Source organism: Manacus vitellinus, unplaced genomic scaffold, assembly GCF_001715985.3.
Source record: "Manacus vitellinus isolate BGI_N305 unplaced genomic scaffold, ASM171598v3 scaffold_23_pilon, whole genome shotgun sequence".
Lineage (NCBI taxonomy): Eukaryota > Metazoa > Chordata > Aves > Passeriformes > Pipridae > Manacus > Manacus vitellinus.
In genome coordinates, this window is record NW_021939718.1 from 5494117 (window position 1) to 5512119 (window position 18003).

General features: G+C 38.4%; 1 protein-coding gene across 1 annotated transcript in view; it reads left to right on the top strand.

Annotated features, from left to right (window-relative positions):
- The first annotated feature begins 320 nt into the window (after nucleotides 1-320).
- The window catches only part of CAMK4 (calcium/calmodulin dependent protein kinase IV), a 142719-nt gene continuing 125036 nt past the window's right edge, over nucleotides 321-18003 (top strand). The window contains exon 1 of the mRNA XM_008921431.2: nucleotides 321-568. Within this exon, the coding sequence (XP_008919679.1) occupies nucleotides 396-568 (173 nt within the window). The 5' untranslated portion in view covers nucleotides 321-395. The remainder of the gene's footprint in view (nucleotides 569-18003) is intronic.

Consider the following 18003-nt stretch of genomic DNA (forward strand, 5'->3'; position numbering starts at 1 on the left):
GAGCCGGGTCCTCCTGCTCCAGAGGCTCGGGGAACAACCGGTGCCTCTGCCGGGAACTCGCGAGAATCCCACCGTCTTTGGCGGGCCTCAGGGGTCGCTCCCTGCGGGAAGGGATCGCCCGGGGCTCGGAGGGGAAGGGCAGGAACCGAGGGCGGTGCGACCCCCACACCCAGGGCGGTCCCAGTCCCGCCCTGGTCCCGCCCCGCCGCCCCACCGGGCTGGGGAACCGCAGGGAGGGGGAAGAGGAGGAGGGGAGAGGGAGGGAGAGAGGGAGGGAAGGAAGGAAATAAGTGAGGAAGGAGAGAAAGAGGGAGGGAGGTGAGGTGTTGTCGCCGTTGGCTCCGCGCTCCGCAGCCGGTGCGGAGGAGGGGACAGCCCCCGTCAGGCGTCCCGGCATGCTGAAAGTCACCATGCCCTCCTCATCCTCGTCCTCCTCGTCCTCCTCGTCCTCGTCCTCCGGCTCCTCGGCCGGCGGCCGCCCCGGCTCCGCCGCGCCCGACTACTGGATCGATGGCTCCAACAAGGACACCCTGGCTCACTATTTCGAGCTGGAGTCCGAGCTGGGACGGTGAGGCGTCGCCGGGGGGAGCGGGGATGACGGGGGTGGGTCTCGCTCCCCGTCGCTATGGCGAGAGCGGCAAAACTTTGGTTTGCGTGAGCTGCAGCGCAGGAGCAAGCGGGATTTCGCGGCGTGTGGGCTTTCGAAGAAAAACTGCAGCCCTCCTCCCACTCCCGGGAGCCAAGCTGTGCAAATTCCCTGAAGCAGGGAGTGATTTATAGGTCAAGGCATGGGTCCGTCTGGGTGGACGCTGACCGGAGTGGGGAGCTTTTCGTTAGTCAGGCTATCTGTGTGGGCTGGCAGCATCCAGTCACCGCACAGTGTGGGATGGAAAGTGGGCATCACTTGGAGAGCACCGAAACGCCACCTTATTCACAGCATCCCTTAATCCCAAACCTGCTGTCGTTCTATCGCCATTATCAGCACTGGTAGACCCTATGCTGACAAAACTCCCACCCAAAACAGGAGTCCCTGGATAGGCCTCTGCCAGCAGAGCCCTCTCTTTGGAGCACAGTGCAGGTGAATGAGCTGGTACATCTTCATTCATTAATTTTACACTACTGCCCTGGTGATGGTCCTGCCCAGCAACTTAAAGGTCCCAGATTTTCATATTTTTTTTTAAAACCGAAGTCTGGTGTAAAATGCTGTAGTTAGTGTGCAATTTTTGCCCTCTAAATGCATTGTTGGTTCATGTTGAATTTGTGGATAGAAAATAATGTGTGAAAAGTGAAAATTAGAGCTATTTTTTAAGGGTTCATAGTACTTGACTTAAATCTCCAGGTCAGTAGGTAGCAAATAGCAATTGTTAATTTTGCTGATTGTTAATTTTGCCAATTCAATATTAAGATCCTGAATTAATGTGGGAAACTTGCAGATAATAACACGGTTGCCTTGGTATAATATTTTTTCAGAAAGGCATGCAATGACAGTTATTCCTGTAAAGCATATCTGTGCTTGCTGTACTGCATCTAATAGGGGCAGGAAAGGTGGTAGAAATACAATGTAGTATCATTCTTGGCTTGCTGGCCAGGTCTTAAGCACCTGCTGCTACTTTTTTTTGATACTGTTGCTACTATTCCCATTTAAATAGGTATAATTTTATGTACACTTACCACATTTATACTTGACTTCACTGTACACCTATGCAGAAGCATTAAAATGTAAAACAGGAAATCTAAAGCCAGCACTCAGTTTTGTGTCCAGAATTGATCAATAAAAAAAAAAAAAAAGGAATAAAAGGAAAAAAGTATGTTGCTGACTTACAGCAGTTGATACCACTGTGTCACCTGGTTTAGTACTGTTCTGTGCAGTCTGTCTAGAATTCTCTCACCATATGTGATAGCGACGGTAAGAGTAATCTGTATTGGTGATACATCCTGGGTTTATTGTGTAGCTTAGGAAGGGGTTTTAAAATGTGAACTCTTCAGTCTGAGGAAGGAAGAATGAATGCTTATAAAAGTATTGCAGTAAGGCTGAGGTGCAGTGGATTTTTCTACTTTGCAAGGTAAGACAGATGCTGAAACACTTAACAAAAGGCTTGTATGTAGAAGATAACCACACCCAACTGGTGTAGGGATGTGAGCCACTAGCCACTGCTGCTGGATAGAACTAGGTATTAAGATTTAGAACAAAAGCAGAGAGAATACAGGAGATAACCACCACCTTAATCAAAGATTAAGAAGTAGGGAAGGGAGAGAGAAGAACTTGGAGGAGTATATGATCTGAGGGAAGATTGCTCTAACAAGTTTGGCAGTGAGCTCTCAGTCCTTAGGTCCCAAGGCTGGCTTTGAGATCTTTTCAGAGCCAGCATCCAGAGTGATTATCTCAGACCCCCTCTGACAGGTGTACCTTGGCAAATCTGTAAGGGAGAGTCCACAATCCCTCTTGGTTCCTAAGTGTAATATAAAAGTGTATTGTTTTCTCTTGGTAACCCTGTCTCTAACCTTCTAGTTCTGGAGATAATTTCGCTTGTATACACAAAAAAAAATTCCTTGCTTAGGCTAGTGGTGGTGAAAGTATATCAAGTGAGGCTGAAATTACGGGTATGTGATCCCTTTAGATGCAGTAAATAAAAATAATATACTAAAACAACCAGCAGAAAACGATGTCCTACAATATCTTTAACAAATACAGGATTGAAAGATGTCTTTTGTCTCACTGCCAAGACTTGCATTTGGACACCTGTGGCCAAGCATGGGAATTCCCCTTTGGAAGGAGTGCCCTTTGTGCAAAGTGTACCTGGCAGATCCCTAAACCATAGTATTCAGTAATTCTTGCTTGCATGACCAACTAAGGAATAGTGGAAGGAGAGGTGGAAGATCCTGCTAGGAAAAATAATAAATGCCTGAAAGCTTGCGTAGGAGTAAACAGTTGTCTTTAAGCAGTGGAGTTTCACAGGAATCAGTTCAGGTATCTGTGCTGCTCAATATACTCCATAAATGAAGGGGTTGAACAGTGATATTTGCTGGTCTTTGCAAATTATCAAGGGTTTAAAAGACAGCATTGCCTACGAAGAATTGCAGAAAGACCTTATTGAACTGTTACGGCATTTAAATGGTGGTTGAAATTCAGTTAAGATAAAAAAAGAGGTTGTGGAGAAGAAACCATTTCGTTGTTTTCTCTCACTAGTAAATCGTATTGTGAGGTTAAGACAGACATATCTGGAGATGTGTGGCATGGATGGAACACCTTGTTAAAAGAGCTTGATCACTTGTTTTATTTTTTTAATGCAAGCTCTGTGGGGTGTCTGATAAAAAATGGATTATCAAGTCAAAAATGAGTGACAGGAGGTAAGGCTATGTCAGCACAGTGTGTCGCTAAGGGGTGGAAGTCCTAGCCACTGGATACTATGGATGCTAAAAGTTTATGTGGACTTAATGGGCAACTAGGTAAATTTACATGCAGGAAATCCACTAAGATTGATCTAACGTGAAGATACTACTGAACTGTAAGCTGTTGAGTGTTATGAGGGTATTCTTTGACAGTGATGACAGGGGTTTGCGCTATTTCTGCATTCTTCTTGAGGTATCTGTGTTTGGCCACTGTTAGAGACAGTACTCTGGGCTAGAACAACTTTTATTCTCATTCTTTTATTCTGTTTTTAGGTTCTACTAATGCCTGGCTAGTTCATCTTCATTTTAATCCATTTCTTAGAAGGGTTTTTGTGTATAACTGGAGTTCAAAATGCTGTAAAGTTGAAATTCTGTGTTTTGTTTTACAAGAAGTCTTTGTTTGACAAGTTGCAACACTGGTCTATCGTAGAGTTTGGAATTTTGTTCTGTGTGTATTTCATCTAAAAGCTTATTTTCCACACTTCTTTGGAAAATAATTCTGAAAATTTTGTATTCTAAACTTGTATTTTCTTTAAAAGCTAAACCCTTTTGCTAGTCTTGCGTTACCCATGATGTATCTTCTTGTTCAGAGTTTCTAATTCAGAGTCAGTCTAAATACAGTATTTGAGTGAAGAGGAAGTTCAGTTTTGATCTTTTTGATACTCAGCAATATGGCAAAAAAAAAAAAAGGAATTTCTCCTTGTTGGGATTTTAGGTGTGGAATTTTACTTAGCATGCACCCTCTTCGCCTAACGAACTACATAAGTATTTGAGTATTGCAGATCTGGTACATGGCCAAAGGCAAATGAAAGTATTTCCAATCAAATCCTTAGGGCTTCCTTTAAATATCAAAGGTTAAACTAATAACAATTAAAAAGAAACTGAAACAAAAACCTAACAGGGAAATCGCAGGCACTTTTTTTCTTGTAAGAATGGTAAATCTTCCAAGGTTACCTTTTCCTGTATGGGCAGTGTTTCAGCTGTGTGATCCTTCTTGAAGACCTGAAAGGTGCTCAGTACTTAGCAACTTAACCATGAACTGACAGTGTGAGCTGAATCATAGGTGGTTTATGTCCTTGAGTTTCTAGCATAGAGAGAGTTTCAATTCAATGTGTGGCTTGAATTCAAGATTTCAGTGTGCAGAGTGACGTCTTACTCTGCCAATCCTGTTTATCAGAGCTGTCATCCTGGCACCTACTTTTGTAATGGCAGTAGTAGATGAAATCAGCTAATTCTTTGTTAGCTGATTTAAACTAGCAAAGCTAAAACTTGGTTGTTAAGCTGATAAAAGCATTATAGAAATGGATTGGATTTGCACTTGATGCTTTGAAGTTCAAACAGTTTTTGCTTTGAAAGCATGCCAACTCTTTTCCCCTCCATTCCTTCATTTAAAAAAATAAAGGTTTCTTTTTCTGTTCATCTCAAGAGTCATTTGTTTTATAGACTGTTTGCCATGTTTATTTTGAAAATCACTTGCTCATATTGCTTTGGGGTGCATTTAAAGCAGGTCTGTCGTGCCTTCAATTGCACTTGTGCTTATTACTTGGTTGTGACTTTTTGCACTGGACTTTCCAAAGTGATGCAAGCATGCAACTGACAGTACATGGTGCTGGTTCTTAGCTGGATCAGGATGAGAATTATCTTTGAGCAGAAACTGCCTGTATGGATTTGCCTGTCCTCCAAGTGACATTCTGCCAGGAACGGCAACTTGCTTGCTGCCTTCACACCTTCAGGCAAGCAGCAAGCATTTTCATTCAGGCAGTTCCTGCCCATAGGGAAGGTTGTTGGAGAGGTATGTCTGAGGCCTTATTTGGGGATGTTGTGGTGGGTATGTTGGACTTTGCTTTGAGGTAGGAAAATAGGAGATATAGAGGGCCTTTTGGTGCTGGTAAAGGTGTCAGATGGATGGGAAGAATGGTGACCTTCATGCATGGCACTAACTGGCATAGCCTAGTTGAAGATTTTCACTTCCTTTTCATCTGGAAGGGATTCTGTCCACCTCATCTTTCCCCTTGAAAAATGTCCTAAGCATTTGACTGCAGACTCTTCTATGGTGAACCTGTGCTTTGCTCCTTTTACTGAAGCAGTGCTGTTGTGGAAAAGACAATTCAATGTTAAATTGTCCAGAAAGAGGATGTCAGATTTTTGTTAACCAAGGCACTCCTCAAAGAAGGGGGAAGTCAGTCCCTATCAAAATGCATGTTGATCTATCGAGAGCCATAAATGAGAATTAGTATCAATCAGTCAGTACTTTCTGTGGAAGCTCTATAGCTTCTTAACCCAGTGTTCTGGATGCAATTCCTCACCTCGGTACCAGAAATGAGAACTTGCAGTGAATAGGCCAGGTTTTGACAATTAAAGTTCTTTGCTCAATACAGGGAGCAGGTTTTTTCAGTTTTTCTGGTTCATTTCAACAACTGATTCACTTAGAATTAAAAAACTGTGTTGAAAAAATCAAGAAAATAAAATTTACTCTACCATTATGTAAATAAAAACCATTTGAGAGTAGACATACCATTTCAAATGAGGGTCTCTAATCATGGAGAGGAAAAGGGCTATTAGATTTTTTGAATCTTGCCATGGGAGATTTTTATTGACTCTGTTGTCCAAATGCCTGTCTTAAGCACTAAGTTACTTGTCTAAACATTATCTCTCTGTGCATGCTTATTAGATAGAAAAGTGGAAGGCTTTTTTTGAGTATTGGATGGCACAGCTGACATTCTGTTCTTTTTGGTAAATAAGTTTTAAGTTTTACAGTTTTACAGTTGGGATTTGTGGCAAAACCATTGTTCTGCTGCAGCCAGGAGTTTTGCATCAAACTGCAAACTCAACACCTTCTTCACTATGTCTCAGAAAACAGATGGTAAAATGTGCAATGGCTTATAAGTGTATTTGATTCCTGTTAATACTGTAACTGAGGCATTTTCTCCATCACGACGGAAAATGGATTTGTTGATTAGGTCAGCTGTGGACAAAGTGATTGGATTACAATTCTTGTGGACACATGTCAGAGAAGCCAACACTGTTGTAGTGCTTTCTTTCAGATACAATTAATATTGTTTCTGTGGAGCAAACTGCCCTGCTACCTCTATAAATACACGGATCGCTTGTTTTTTAGTACAATCAGTAATAACAGTGTGGCCCTACCTCATGTACTGTGTGCAGCTTTGTGTGTCTCAATACAAGTATAACATGAAACGGTGGGAGTGTGTCCAGAGAAGGGAGACCAAGATGATGAAATATCTCAAGGGCAAGACTTACAAGGTCATTGGGTTTCTTTACCTTGGAGAAGAGAAGGCTGAGGGTGACCCCATCACTGTCTACAGCTTCTTCAATGGGGGTAGTGTCTGGGGAGGTGCTTATCTCATCTCTCTGGTGACCAGTGACAGGACATGAGGAAAGGGAATGAAGCTATGCCAGGGGAAGTTCAGGCTGGACATTAGGAAAAGGTTCTCCACTGAGAGGGTGGTCAGTCACTTGAACAGGCTCCCCACAGCACCAAGCCTGTCAGAGTTCAAGGAGCATCTGTACTTACTCATATGATTTAGTGTTAGACATCCCTGTACGGAGGAGGGACGTGGACTCGATGATCCTTTTGGGTCCCTTACAACTCAAGATATTCTATGATTTAAATAATAATTTTTTATATAAAAAATAGTTTGAAACAAACTTTTCTTCTATATATGAACTTCAATAAACTACTGATAATGGCATGTATTTGCATGTTTCCAATTCCAGAAGCACTGAGATTTTATTTGTATTGCACCAATCCTATTTTTAAAAGGCAGGTTTTGGGTGCACAAGTTTTAATTTGCATTGGGAGTGACGCCTGTGAGACAAATGCCCCAATTATCCACTCTTGCTGTGCTTTGCGTTGCATCGGGGTTGTTCTTGGATCACACAGAGCAGACTGAATGTAGCTGAACCAGAAGATGCTGTTCAGGAGCATTTGATCCAATGTAATGTTTTGTGAACTGTCAGTTTATGAGAACAGGTCAGTACTCATCTGATACAAAACGCCCAGAAGTTTTAAGTGTTGATACCAGCATACTGCCACTCTCTGTAATGCTCCTGTGCTCTTACTGCACTGAATTACTTGCTAGTGCATGCCTTGATTATGTGTCCTATTGCTACTGTATTTAGATGTAACTCTGGTTATTTTGTAAGTTGATTAATAGGATGCTTGTGATGTGCAATCAGTATAATGCAGAGGTCAATGTCAATCTGCTGAAGTTTTAATTAACTCAGGAGCCAAAGGGAGTATTATCATATAAATCAAAATTCAGTACTCAGGGTGGGCAGTGTACTCTTTCTAGTTTGTACACTTAATGCATTGTTATGTCAATTAAGTGAACCATTACCTTTTCTTCTATAAAAGGAGTCCTGGAGCAGTTTTGGATATCTGGAATGAATAGGTGATCATCCTTTGTAATCCTAACAGGTTTCTCATACTTAAAAAAGAGTTATTAGTAATTAAAATTATATTAGAGAATGGTTATTTCTGTGTTTTTTCCTTTATTTCTTTATTTTTATCTGTCAGCCAATATGTATTTATGCCATTGGTTTTGATAATATTTTTTAATTTTAAAATTTGTATTTCTAATGGAGAAAATGGATAGCTCTTGAATTAAGTACTCTTAGGAGTGCTGAAAAGTTTTTTACACAGATTGGTTTTAGAAGTGGGAAGAAATAGTATAATTTGTGTTAATAAGAAAATTGCCACAGTTGAAGAACATTGTAGTATTCTACAAGAGGTTAGATGTAACAAAGTCATTATTTTAGAGTGTCACAGAGAGAATCTTATAACATCTTGAGTTGGAGGGGACCCACAAGGATCATCAAAGTCCAGAAAGTACATCTAAAATTGAATAAGTATTTTCAAGTGCAGTTTAAAGCGTTTCCATAGGCATGATTGTGTAACGACATGATTCTGGGTGGAGGGCAGATAAATTTACTGAAGCCCTGTGGTATGAGAAGCATTATGTGTTCATTCATTCCGCTGTGTCTTTTGGTGTGTGTCCAAGTGTGGGCAGTATTGTGTAAGGGATTGTGATGGACACAGTTTCATAGGCAGAATTCTACCAGTAACAGATGTTTAAATGCTGTCTCAGATAGTAAATAGCCACATTTAAACAGACCACCAATTATGCATGGTCGTCAGTGAAAAAAATACTCAGGAGTTTTCAGTAGCATGTGCCCCATGTATGGAAATTCAAGTACTTGCTAGGAAGGAATAACTATCCTCTTCAGTCACTCAGACCAAAGAAGTTTTATCTTTCTGAATATTGTCTGAAAAGTTCAATCAGGAAATTAAAAAAAAAAAAAGTCATTCCCAGTGCTAATTTTGTTTATAGTACAACCAATTGAGCCAGCTTTATTGCAGTAAACTTGAACAATTCTTCAGTGGTCTTCTGCTAGCCAGAAGGTTGGCTGAGTTGTTGGAAAGCAATCTTCTGACACTGCACATTGTGTGGAAAAAATCTGCAAAGGTTTGAATATTATTTTCATCTATATATGTACAGTATGAATGAACCATTAGTAGGAGTTAAGATTGTATAAAAAGAAAGAACATGTACTTCCTTGTGCTTTCACAATGAAGCAGAATTTAAACACAGAAACTTGCATATTTATTTGCTCTTTACTTCTTCATTCAGGCATTCTTACCATGCCTCCTCTATTCACAATGAGCAGACCTTTATTATCTGAACAGTCAGTAATTTCATAAGGAATGTTCTTCTTACAATACAAAACAGAGAAAGGATAACCAGATTCCATTTATTTCAAGATGGTGATGCTGTTTTTTGTTCTTGGTTTATCTGATGTCTTCTCTGATATTTATAATTTCTGTACCTCTGCCATTAAAAAAAAAAATCTTAAAAACTATACTTCTCTCTAACTTGTGAGAACTTTTTTCCTCCTTGGTGGTTTCTTAAGATCTGTTATGATGATGCAATCGGAAAGATCGTTGAGAATGAGCTGTGCAAACCATTTTCAAGTGTGGGGTTTTTGTTCAACATATACATTGTATATGCTCAATATCATAGACTATATAATGTCTAAAACAGAAAGAGGATTAGTGATGGGTATAAGCCATTGCAAATGTTTCTTTTGGTTATAGAATGAATGGAAAAATGGTGTCATTGGTGTCATAGGTTGCTGTCAGTTAAAAGACACGGACAATTGGAGACCATCAATATTTGCATCTGTTGCTCTGAGAATAGGTTGATGAGGTGTTGTTGCACTCCTTGTAAAGTAATTCTGAGCTAGGAGACCATGCAAATATATGACTGTGCAAGCGACCATTCAATCTGTAGCAACTAAAGCTTTTGTTTCTTTGAGTTTCATCTTCAGGGAACAAGAGGTAAGAAATTACTTGGATGCGAACCACCAAATTTCATAGTTGGAACTGAGTCCTAATTCTGACACAGGTAATTACCTGAGAACAACATAATGCTGAAATTGATTTCCTGTTATTTATGTGATTATCTGTGCTAGAGCTCAAGATTCATAAATTATAAAAGAAAAGAAGGAAACGGGAACCCCACTGAGGAAAAAAAAATAAATTATAAAACATGCTGCCCTTTGACAGTTTGCTATGTATTTATCATGGCATTTTGTGGGGGGCTAAGGGGTAAAAGCAAGTCCAAGATTAATAACACACAGCCTTAGAAACAAAACATTAAATTTTATGCCCTTCAGCAAATGTATAATCTGTGTTCTGATGCATACTGTGAGCATCCATATGCCACAGATAAGATGCCAGAACTGCAATTTTACCTCAGAACTGATGTCATCTCTGCAGTCCTTTTCCCCAAACCCTCCTCACTAGAAATATGTGATGCATCTCTCCTCTGTCCTCAGACACTGTGAGACAAAAAGCACTTGTTTGGATTTAGGGAATAGATACTATCCTAAAATAGGGTCATGTCATCATATTTGTTCCCCTCCCCACCTTCCCCTGCAATAAGTTTTCCTTCTTGCAAATAATCATATTTTCTTCCCAATTCAGATGTTTGTGAACACATCAGTATATTTACTTATTTTCAGTTTTGATCTTTAAAGCATATCCATGTCTACCAGGTTCACAGCCTTTGGATACTGATGCTACATCTTAAAATATTGACTTGAGTGTGGTTTTATTAATGAAGATGATCTTGATTGCTCCACAGACTTTATCAGAACTGAATACTACATAAACAAAAAGGTTCTACACATTTCTTGGTTTTATCTCTTTGTATTGAGGCAGCACAGCATCATGTGACTGAAAGGGTCAGTCAATCAGATCAGTTGCCATGAGTAGAATTGCTCGTTGACATTTTCTCATTTAATAAAAAATTCAAACGTTGACATCAGTAGATAACAAATTTACATAAATAATTTGGGAGTAACTCAGAAATGAAATGCAGGAATTCCAATTTAATCTAAATTAATTACTTTCAATCAACAACTTTGCAGTCATGAATGAATGGATATAAAAAAAGGTGTGAGATGTTAATGAATATCCTTGGAACAAGAAGTCTGGTATTATCTTGAAGTATTTCCGAAATAATGCTCATATTGATTTTCTTTAAATAGTTCTTATTAACAGAGGCACACTGACAGTGCCAAAGAATGTGGTATGTGATTTTATTTTGTATTTAGCTGAAAAAAAAATTAAAACTGTTGAAAGGATTAGAATTTTTTTACAATTCTGTGGAAGGCTGACCATAAATTGTGCAGCTTTCAGCTGATAATTAGACCTTCTAGCTATGATGTTTAATGGTCAGTTTTTTGAATTTTATTCAGACTTGAGGATGTACCTCTTTCAGATTCTCTCTATATACAAGAGAGTGTGTGCAGTTCTCTGATTTATTAGATGTCCTACACCAGCCTAATGTTGTGTACCAATGAAAGTATTTTAAGAACATGCTTTGAACCAGGAAAAATTTCAATTCTTTTGGCACACATTGATATATCTATATCTGTATCAATACATATATACATAGAGAGAGAGAGAGATATCCATAGATTTGTGTGTGTGTGTATATATATATATATAAATAAAATCTGGTGGTATTATGTACTTTTATATTTTTGCAGAGAAAATGGGTGTTTTGGCAAGGCTAATAAAGCCTTGAGATAATCTGCCATTAATGGCTAATGATTTTTTTATATATTTTTTTTTAGGCTATTGACAAATTTTCTGGATTAATGGACCACAGTTCTGATCTGGTGTACAGGGTTTTACAGATGTTTGTTTTTGTGATGGAGAACATGTGTTTGTCAGCTTCCCTTGTTGTGCATTAACGATTTGATAAAACTGAACACAAAAGACGCTGAGAACTCTGACATGATTATTATCATGATTTAAGTTCAGAGAGCTGGACATGAATGTTTTTACCTTACTGCTTCATTGGATGCCCCCCCCCCGCCTTATGCTGTAGGTGTAGTGAGTGACCCACGTCTCTACATTCTCTTCAAACCCTTGTGATTTTCCTCTGACTAGATCAGTAGAATTGAAAAGAGAAAGGCTGAAAAGCTGGCTCTGTAATGGGAAGCAACGCTTCAAGATGTAGTTACTGATGATCCTTTAGGAAGTGACTAATGATTTTGTTTAATGACTTTAGACTCCACGTGATCAGATGAAGAAACATAATAAAGGTGGTTTTTTAATTCTCCCCTGCACCCTTCCTTTTTTTACCCTAGGATTCCTTGCAATTTTTTCAAGGTAGGCTGCAAATACTTGTGGAGCACACTGTTCACTGGTCTGTTAATTAGCTGGCAGAGGATTAACTTGAGTTGAAAGAGGAAGGCAAATTCTAGTCTTAACAAAAATACTTATAGGGCAGCAATTAACTGGTAATAGTTAAAATTAATAGTTGGTGAATGCTAAGTAAGATCAGTAATCAGTTCCAGATGGGGTCACTGTGTAATGGAAAATCTGCAATGAAAGAGACCCTAAAATTCACTAGCAAGTTTTTTGCTCTTGTAGAAGTGAAAGCTATCTCTCTATGACCTCCATAATAAACACTCACATAAGTTATGTTTTGAGTTTAAATTCAAATCCCATCGCTATGCATAATTCATACATAGGTATTCAAAAGTAGGTGAAGCAGGAATAAAACTGAGTGAAAAAGGCAGTTTTATTCATTATTATAAAAAGTTGTTCACACCTTTAGTTTAATTAGCAGTAGCATAAAAAGAATAATCTTTTGTTTTCAGAGGATCATTAATTTCAGATGAGAAAAACCCCCAAACCATCTTCTCCTCAGCGCAACAGTATCTATTTGACCATTTGAATATTCACCCTGTCTAGCTAAAGTACATTAGCTCATGTTACTGCATAATGATTTCAGGTGGTGTAATCTATACTAGGCTATTTTTATTGGTCTTGCCAAATTCATGTCTTGGAGAAAAAAAAAACAAAAGCAAAATATTTTAACCTCTTCACATGGTTTCCCTGCATGACTTCACAAATGTCATTTGTGATGGAAAATTCATTTTAGATGTATTTCCCTTGGAAATGACTGTCTAAATTAGAACTATTGAAATTTATTCTTTATATAAATAGCCCTACAAATCTTACTTTCTTTTTCCTGTCAGTTCCTATTCTGTGAACTGGTTATGTTTGCTATTTCTGAGTTCATGCAATAAATATATATCAGATAGCCTGTTTAAATAGTTTGCCATGGTGCTTCTTATGAACCATGTGTCTTAACTGTATTGAATATCTAGTAAGACCATTTTATTTTGTTTTTTTCTCTAGTCACAGTTGAAATAAAATAATGTGTTAGTTGCCCAAATGACATGTGGCTATTAGAAGACTATATTTAATTCTTTAGAGTCATACTTGTTAAAAGTTTGTTTTATCCCTATGTTTTTATCTGAGTTAGTTGCCAGATTTGAGAAATTCCACAATTTTCATCCATGATAAATATTTTGTCATCTGTCTTTGTTTTGAGTTAGAATGCATAACTGAAGTACTGACGCAATGTGGACAAGGGACAATTTCACAGCATAGAGTTTTTCTACAGTTCTGAAATGAAATTTACAACCCCTTTCACATTTTATATTTTGTATTAATTAAAGGCATTCTGGACTCAAAGTAACCAGATTGCGAGAATGAGGTACAGTAATCTCTTGTATCATGGTGCCTTATGAGAGTTTTGAGTCAGATCCCGCTTTTAACTGTTTTCACCTTCTGTCTTTTGTTCCTGCTTGGACTGTATTTGACATGTTGCACTAAAAGTGGTGCAACTTTCATATGATTTATTCCCCTACTGAAACATAGGGAGATTGCAAAAATTGTGTTTGCCTACTCTCTCCAGTTATAAAATTCTCAGACTTTTCTAATAAGAACAGTAAACATTATTGAGTGGGCCACGATCACATTTGCCTTTTTCACAGCTGCTGTCTTGGTAGTTTGTGGCTGTTTCATTGTTTGTTGCCCTAACTGTATGTTTTCCATTTTCCTTCTGTTTACAATTGATGACGTTTTATAGTAGAGTTCTTGTTATTTGTCTGTAATGCATGACCGTGTAGTTAATGCAGCTAAATTTTATCCCTTTTCTCTTGCTCCTGCTCCCCAGGTAGTAAGTACAAGCTTTTTCTTTCTGATATTATGGCTCTCTGCTCTACTGCCAATGCCACCACAGCTTTATCATCAGCAAACTGAATCAGCATACTCCAAAGTTTATGCCAAAGTCAATAATTAAAGTATTAAGTAAGATGCATAACAAACCAAAGGAGTGTTGCTCAAACATTCATGTCAGAAAAAAAACTAAAAAAGCTGAAGTAATGTGCAGTGTGTTTCTGGCAAGCTTTTGATGAATTTTCTTGAGAGGGAGAAAAAAATCTCTAAAACCAAATGGCTAATAAAAGTGTTCCATTTTATGCCATTATCCCACTCAAATTGAAACTGAAAAAATCAGAATTCTTGCAGTATTGCCTATACCAAGGATGAATCTCTTCCTCTATATTCTTTTGATGAGTCCTAGCTCCTTCAGCAAAGGGTGTCTGAGGCTATTCTCACCTTCATTCCCCTGAGCTCCAAGTGCTTTCTGTGGAATGCACTCTTAATCACCTTTATGGAAAGAGGAAGAAATAATCTGCACTGTATTTAATGGGTACAATTTCAGAAGCTGCAAAACTGGTCATTTAACACTGTATCCTCGCAATGAGTGGCAAATAATATAGGTGGTGTGCTAGTCAGAAAGCTGACAGAAATTTTGATGTTTCAGTAGAAGTGAGGGATTAGGTTTCAGTATGCAGATAGGTATCTTCCTTCTCCCACTTTTGTAATATGGATCAAGTGTGTGTAATTGTAATGATTCCTGAATGTAGAAGGATTCAGCTCCAGTAATTCTGTCAAACAAAAAAGAAAAGTACTTTCACTGCACTTGAAAATTTCATGGGTCTGTGAGTTATGGGACTTGATTTGTTCTCATTTTTTATTCATCCAGTATAATAGTTGCAGCTGTGAAAAATGACTGCAATGGCAACATAAAAGGCTTGTCTTCATATGTGTTATGAAAAATCCCTTTTAAACTTACTCATCTGATAATATACTGTAGAGGAACGAACTGGGTTTCTTTAATCCCAGCAGATGGTGCTGGAAAAAGGTTATGGTAGTTCCCCAACAGAGATCCACACCTGTGAGCTAGAATAATTTGCTTAAATTTAAGGACTCTTCATGCATGCAAAAGAGAAGTACCTTGACCATGATCACAGTAAAAGTTGTAATTTAGATGAAAGTATCTAACCATCTGTAGTTCTGTAACAGCCTTTTAAATATGAGCAAGACAGATGAGAAATGTGCCTAAAATTGGTATGTGATAATTTTGCGTAAGACTCTGCACGACATGGTTGCCCATGTTACCAGGAGCCTCCTTGATGACATAGGAGAGCTCTTCCCAGTTATCTTTAGAATAACTGCATTGATTTTTGGTGTCCTCTCACTGGTAGCATTGAATTCAGTATTGATCTGTTGACATCACCAAAGGATCAACATAATTCTCCTAGTCACATTCCTATCTCAAATTGAAATCAAATTCTCTCTGGGGGTTGATGTGCTCTCCTACATCCTTAATGCCTGGCTAGTGGAAAATGTACCTAAGTGCAGCTGTTGCTCTTGGAGATGAGTGTGTAATGCACTGGATATGTGTGTTATTGTGTTTAAAGGAATCTTAAATTCACCTTTCAATGAGAGTCAACTCTAATTACAACATGGATACCTTTTTCATTCTGCTTGTGGAGATACTCTTGTTTGGAAACACTGTTTTCAGAACTTTCAGCCATTTCAGAATCTACAAACTAATACATACATACGTTTGCAGTACAGTTTAAAATGAACTGGCCACCCTAAATTATTTGAGTCTTTTTAGTGTAAGAATGGTGGTGGTGGGTCAGATCAAAGGTCTATTTGGGCCAGTGTCCTGTCTCCATCTGTAGAAAGAAGCACATACCTAGAAAGGAGTGTAAAAATATCTATCCTTAGATATGTGCCTAGAGTAGTCCCTCAGCCTTCAGAAAACTGAAGCTAAATCTGAACCTTCAGCTCTGTTCCTCATATCAGAACAGTGAATTTGCATGCAGGGCTCAAGATGTAACACAGAATCACAGAATGGATGCAGTTGACGGAGACTTCTTAAGATCATCTAGTCCAACCTCCCTCCTTGAGCATGGTCAGTTAGAGGAGGTTTCCTGGAAGGATGTCCAACGGAGTTCTGAATAGATGGAGATAAACTAGATGGAGATGTTCACACAATGCATTTATACGTAGGACAATGCTTAATACTTCTTAACAGTTGGTGGCGTTTGAGTTGCTTTTTGTTTTTTTTTTTCTTTTTTACTGGTCGCAGACGTGATGATTCATATAACTTCTGTCTAGATCTCAAGATTTCCTTGCTTGTGATAATAGGCAATTTAGTCTGTTTAATACATGAAATTAGGATTGTGTTAGTAATTAGTAATTTTATATTTATTTATATGGGATTTTATCTGCCATTTAATACCCCATCACTGAATCTCAGTAGAATCTTCTTACAGTTGGGCAGAAACTTACTATTATGAACAACTTTAATTATAAAAAATCCCAACCAACTAGTGTCACCTCATTTCTTATCTCAACTGACTCATTGGAACTCACCAACTCTGGACCATTAGACTTACTGATGACCTCTCTACACTGTGGAAACTAAACTTTTATCCCTTCCTTGTTTTGTATCTCTTAACCAGCTACTAATTAATTGCTGCCTACTGTGGCTTCCCCAAGAAACTAATTTGAGGGACCTTGTCAAGTAACTTTTGGAAATCCAAGTGGACTGATCAACCAAATTTACTTTATTCAAATCCTTGCCAGAACTTTCAAAGAAGTTCTGTAGGTTTTGAGACATGGCTTCCCTCTACAGAGGCCACACTAATTCTTCCCCAGGATATTATATATGTCCATATATCCACAGGTCATACGCTCAGAGCTTTAAATTACTTCAGCAATATAGAGCAAAAGTATAGTCTTCCAGTTCTCTCTGATAACCATTGTAAAAAATTTTTGTCACATTTGTTTTGTTCTAGTCTGAAAAGGCTAAGTAAGTGGTGTATAAGAGCCTTACTTCCTGCCTTAACTTGAGCTGTTTCATTCTTGAGTTCAAGTTAATCCTTGAACTTGGTCTAAGCCAGCACCCATAATGTGCTATTGGTCACTTTATCTGTTCTTCATGTAATGTCTTCTGTCTCTTCTCTCTCTCTTTGGGAGGTTTGAAGGCTTCTTTTCCCCATTTGTCTTCTGAGTAAAGAAAGATTCTATCATTGGAAAACCCTCACTTTTTCAAAATCAGATTTATCACAGGCTGTTCAGTAGACACAGAATCTTTACAGAATTAACATTTTACAATCATGCCACTGTTCACTGTATTTTGGCCATTCTGTGCTGCAGAACGCTGAAGAGATTGCCTTCAGCACAGAATTTTTTCATTCAATGAGAAACAGGTAAGAGGGTACTCTCCTATGCTTTGAGGCAGATACCTGTTAATAGTAGATCTGAGGGAAGAAGCAGAAGATGCTGTTCATTGCAGGATTTCATCCTACACTCATTTTACTTTAGCCCAGTTTGGGTAAGGTGAAGGTCTTCACGTATTTTTAATGTGTTTTATGTCTGTCCACATGCTCCTTTAATTTCTGCAAAGGAGAAATGGGCATGACTAGAGATAAGCTAAAATTTTGTGAAATTACTCTACATCTTATCCCCATACAGTGACTAATCAGTTCATTTGTCTTTCTGATGAACTGTGCAAGGGACCGACCATTTTGGGAAGTTGAGGGATAGAAGTTGGGTTCCTGCCTAATAGACAGATTGAGAAAATTTATTTGCTGTTATAGTTTTTGATATAGAAATGAGGAATGAATATTATGAGTCTTTCATCAAATTACTGTTTTTCAGTTCTTCTGGAAATTATTTATGTAACAAGTTATTTGTACAACCTGTAAGAGAAGTACATGTGGCTGAATGGCTGGAAAAAATATTATCATTCTTGGACAGTGAAATTCATGCCTAAATTACTGCCATTTAGCCTGACAAAGCTATATAAAGGTCTTTCAGTATCTACTAATCAGTAATCTGAAAGAGAGCTCCTGAAA